We start from the raw sequence: 5,243 nt of genomic DNA on the forward strand, positions 1-5,243 counted from the left end.
TTTAGAGAGAGTAGAAGGGAGGGAGGGATCAGAGAGAGGAGGACAAGAGGAGAAGAGATGTGAAAGAGACACATTGACTGGTTGCCACCCCACAAAGCCCCAATTGGGGCTGGGGATCAAACCTGCAACCTCAGTAAGTGCACTTGACCAGGAATAGAACCCATGACCCTTCAGTGCGCTGGACGATGCTCTAACCACTTAGCAACACTAGCCAGGCTCACTTCAGGACTTTGTGCAAGCTCTACCCTATGCTTGGATGGTAATTCCCCTCCCTAGCTTAGGTCTTTCCAAGGTTTGCTCTTCTTTTCTACCCATAGGTAGTTTAGTTCTTTCTCTGACCATCGTACCTCAGGGAAGTTCCTTCCATTATTTTATCTTGGCCTACGTTTAAGTCCTTGGCAGCACTTATTAATCTTACATTTTATTTATCTTTTATCTGTTTATTGACTTTAGGGGGGAGAGAAACATTGATTTGTTGTTCCACTTATTTATTTATGTATTCGTATTGGTTGATTCTTGTGTATGCTCTGACCGGGGATTGAACTCCTAACCTTGGTATACAGGGATGATGCTCTAGCTGAGCTATCCGGCCAGACCCTTTTTTAATTTTTAGCCTGTCTCCATATTCCACGATGGAGAAAGTATGTATGTCATCCAACTTTCCCAGTACCTATCACTTATGTATTCGTATTGGTTGATTCTTGTGTATGCTCTGACCGGGGATTGAACTCCTAACCTTGGTATACAGGGATGATGCTCTAGCTGAGCTATCCGGCCAGACCCTTTTTTAATTTTTAGCCTGTCTCCATATTCCACGATGGAGAAAGTATGTATGTCATCCAACTTTCCCAGTACCTATCACTGGGATACAATTATCTTGTAAATATATGAATAAAAATATAAAATTAAAAGTTAAGGAACAGCCCTGTGGCTCAATTGATTGGAACGCAGTCCTGTACATGAAAAGGCTGTGGTCGGGGCACATACCTAGGTTGCCACTTTGTTCAATCCCTGGTCCAGGTATGTACAGAAGGCAACTAATTGATGTTCTCTCTCACATCTATGTTTCTCTTTCTTTCTTCCCCTGCCCCCCCCCCGCCCCCAAATCAATAAGCATATTCTCGGGTGAGGAATAATTTAAAAAAACGTTAAGGAGTATTCTAATTAAAAAAATCAACTAGAACAAAATAAGCACCAATTCTTAAATTCTGAGGAAGTCATACAGTTATGACCTTCTGCTAAGCAATAAACAAAAAATAAATTATTAGTCAAGGGGCATGAAATTCTGGCTTTAAGAGCTCAGTTTTTGCCCTAGTCTATTTGGCTCAGTGGATAGAGCATTGGGCCTGCGGACTGAAGGTTCCCAGGTTCGATTCCAGTTAAGGGCATATGCCCAGGTTGCGGTTGCGGGCTCGATCCCCAGTAGGGGCTGTGTAGGATGCAGCCAATCAATGATTCTCATCATTGATGTTTCTCTCTCTCTCTCTCCCTTTCTGATACCAATAAAAATTTATTTAAAAAAAGAGCTCAGGACGAACCGGTTTGGCTCAGTGGATAGAGCGTCAGCCTGCGGACTCAAGGGTCCCAGGTTCGATTCCGGTCAAGGGAATGTACCTTGGTTGCGGGCACATCACCAGTGGGGGGTGTGCAGGAGGCAGCTAATCGATGTTTCTCTCTCATCGATGTTTCTAACTCTCTATCCCTCTCCCTTCTTCTCTGTAAAAATCAATAAAATATAAAAAAAAAAAAGAGCTCAGTTTTGATGTCTAAAAAGCTAAACCACTTAATTTATCCTGTTCAGGCCAAGAAGAAGCACTACACTGATTTTTCCATCAGGCCAAGGTTGTAGTAACGGCCCAGCCGGATCCGGCCCCTTCAGGTGTTCTATCCGGCCCGCGGAGCCGAAAGAGCGGAGGGTTCTCTTGCTCTCCCCTCCGCTCCTTCACCAGCAGCAGTGTTAACATGTGTTAGTTCACACAAACACTCCATCCATGCTTTTGTTCCAGCTCTCCGGTCCGGTGTAAGAACCCATTGTGGTCCTCGAGTCAAAAAGTTTGCCCACCCGTCTAGCCCTCTAGTTTTCTACAAAGGCTAATGTTAATAACATCAAACCTAATCCATAAATTTCAGGGTTGGGAGAGGCAATCCAAAGACTCAGTGTAACACAGTATACACGTCAGGATCTAATTCAACCAGCACTGAAAGGCCTATGAGAGATATCAGGGAAATTAAAAAGCTAAATTACAACTACATGCCTGGGATGGAGAGCATAGAGAAGGAGAAACAATTAAAGCTGAATTTGAGGGGGAGGGTCAGGGAAAGGCTCTGTTATTTGTGAGAAGCCTGGAACAACAGGTAGGCTTTCAATAGGTGAGGAGTGGGTGGAGTTAGGCAGCCAACCAAGAGCCAACAGCCTAAACAAAGGTTCCCAGGGAATGAGTGAGAGGACTAACAGGGCTGCATCAAGCTAGGAGAGGCAGTAAGCAAAGATATCAAAGACAGATTTGGTATTTGAGAAGTCAGTATAAGAAAAATTTGGAGTAGTTTTTTTGTGGGTAGCAGGAAGCCACTGCAGCATGCATATTCCTTTTCTTCCTCTAGAAAGGGATCAAGCCATTTATTTACTCACACTTTTTGGAACAGCTGTATTATATAGTACCTGTCACCTCAAAGCAAGTACAATGCCTTGCACATAGTGTGGCTTAAAAAATGCCTGAAATTAATGATATATCTCACCTTCCCAAGTTAGGGAAGTCATTTCCTAAAACGTTACAAAATCTTATTACAGTGGGTTCTAAGATTCTCTCCAACTCCTTATACTGTGCTCAGAGTTGAGTCGTTACTAGCATCTTCAGGGACCTGGTTTCACCAATCAGAATCTTTTGTGTCTAGGTATTTGTTATACAGTATTTGATTTATAACCGTTTTCTCCCATTTTTTAAAGTCTATTTCCGGGACTCTTTCACGCTACCCACATGGAAGTCTGTACTTGTTCTTCAATAAATTTCCACCTTTGCTATTAAAAAAAAAAAGTCTATTTAGTTCAGTAGTTAATCTTATAGCCATTATACTGCCACGGCTTTGTTTCTTCTCTCTATTCCATAGAAGCAACACAGGTGAAGCATCCAGTGACTGCTCCTTAATAGCTTGTAATGTTTAAAGCTCACAGCAATATCTTGTCAGCAAATCTATAAAATCGAAAACATTTCATCCTCCCAAAACCTACGTATATTAGCACCCTGTCCTTTAAAATTAGATGTTTAAGAAACAAATTGGGCAGTGCAATATCTCTTATTTTCACCTCAAATTTGGCATAATTTAAATAGAAAAAGCCTCTGATAAAATACTAAGGCAAATTAAAGCAAATAATCAAATAAAAGAATGAATCACCCTGCAGGTGTGGCTCAGTGGTTGAGCATTGACCTATGAACCAGGTCATGGTTGGATTCCTGGTCAGGGCACATGCTGGGGTTTCCAGCTCAATCCCCAATAAGGGGCGTGCAGGAGGCAGCAGATCAGTGATTCTCATCATTGATGTTTCTCTCTCTCCCTCCCCCTCTGAAACCAATAAAAATATACATATTTTATTTTATTTGCTTTTTAAATATATCTTTATTGATTTTAGAGAGAAAAGGAGAAGGATAGAGAGTTAGAAACATCGATAATGAGAGAGAAACATTGATCAGCTGCCTCCTGCACACCTCCTCCTGGGGATGTGCCCACAACCACGGTACATGCCCTTGACTGGAATCGAACCTGGGACCCTTCAGTCTGCAGGCTGACACTCTAGTCACTGAGCCAAACTAGTCAGGGCAAAAATATACATATTTTTAAAAGAATGTATTTTACGTGGAAAAGGCAATGCTTGATGCTCGGTGTCACTTAGGGTTCTTAATTCTAAAAACAGGTATTAAGTCATTAGCCTTGATATAAAATATACATTTAAAAATCAAGTAGGATATAAAGAAAATGTCAATCGAAAATTTTCCTTACAGTAGTAAGTAATCATTCTAGTCTTACTTTGCCTTGTAATTTAACCAAATGAAGTTAACCTATTAACGGTCCAGCTTTAAGAAAAACTATAAAATAAAATAAAAATTTAAAAGTCCTCACTGAAACCAATGTGCCCTCTTTTCCAGTTTTTGCATTTAATGTATGCTATAATAAGTGTCTGGCTATTTCAAACTTGGCACCAAGCTATTAATATACAATTCTGATATTTCAGTTAAAGGGTTTTGTTTCTCAATGCTAAAGCATTTCAATTTGTCAAAGCCTGCTGGGCAGAAGTTCTTAACTTGGCTTTCAGATATCTGCAGGGAATCCAAGAACCCTGAATGGTGTGCAAACGTGTGAGTACATGCATTTTGGGGGAGAGGGAGGATGCCACGGCTAGCGTTCAGATTCGCAAAGCCGTCTATGGTCCAAAAAAAAAAAAAAGGTAAGAACAAAAACAAAACAAAACAAACCCAAACAACAAAACCCTGCTTTCATATGATAACCAAATAGGGAAGGTGACGAATGGCAATAAAAAAAACCCAATACGTACATTTTAATTTTTAACTATGCAACCGCCATTAACATGTTTAAGACGCATCCCCCTCAGCCAAAGTGACCCAGATCCTGACACTAGCCTTCCATTCGGAATGCCTTCTGGACAATAATGTGCTTCAGAAGAGGGGGGAAATGAGTTCATTCATAAACACACACACACACACACACACACACACTCTTTTGGATCGACCCCATGCACCAACCCGGCCACTGTCGACCCTCCTGGGGGTCCGGTGGGTTGCACGCCCGGGGAGCGCGGGCGCTCGCGTACCTGGGCGCAGGCTCGATTAGGGTGGTGGTGTCCAGGTAGTGAATCTTGTAGAACTCCAGCAGGGCCGGCAAGTGGTCAAACTCCTGGTCCCCGATCTTAAAACGGCGGTTGGGCAGTGAGTTGATGATGTAGTGGGAGACTCGCGAGTTCTCGGACACCGACAGCACATAGTCCCCGGGGCAGGTGGAGGAGTCGCGGACGAGGAACATGCCGTGGCGCTGGCCCTGGAGCCGGTTCTGCGCCTCCTGGCGAGACACCGGCCCCATGTACCAGGAGGAGCGGTCTGAGGAGTCGAACCTGGCGGAGGACATGGTGTCGGGCCGAGGCTCTGGGCCGGGTCGGGGCGGCGGCTGCTCTCGCCTGCTCTGGACGCCTTCGCCCGGCAGACGACTTCGGGCACGAAGAACGGCCTCTCGGCACA

At 43.5% G+C, this 5,243-nt stretch overlaps 1 protein-coding gene across 1 annotated transcript in view; it reads right to left on the minus strand.

Moving 5' to 3' along the window:
* CRKL (v-crk avian sarcoma virus CT10 oncogene homolog-like) overlaps positions 1-5,237 on the minus strand; it is a 29,682-nt gene extending 24,445 nt beyond the window's left edge. Inside the window, exon 1 of the mRNA XM_006768855.2 lies at positions 4,823-5,237. Coding sequence (XP_006768918.1) covers positions 4,823-5,133 — 311 coding nt within the window. The 5' untranslated portion in view covers positions 5,134-5,237. The remainder of the gene's footprint in view (positions 1-4,822) is intronic.
* Between the last annotated feature and the right edge of the window lie 6 nt (positions 5,238-5,243).

Source organism: Myotis davidii, unplaced genomic scaffold, assembly GCF_000327345.1.
Source record: "Myotis davidii unplaced genomic scaffold, ASM32734v1 scaffold223, whole genome shotgun sequence".
NCBI lineage: Eukaryota > Metazoa > Chordata > Mammalia > Chiroptera > Vespertilionidae > Myotis > Myotis davidii.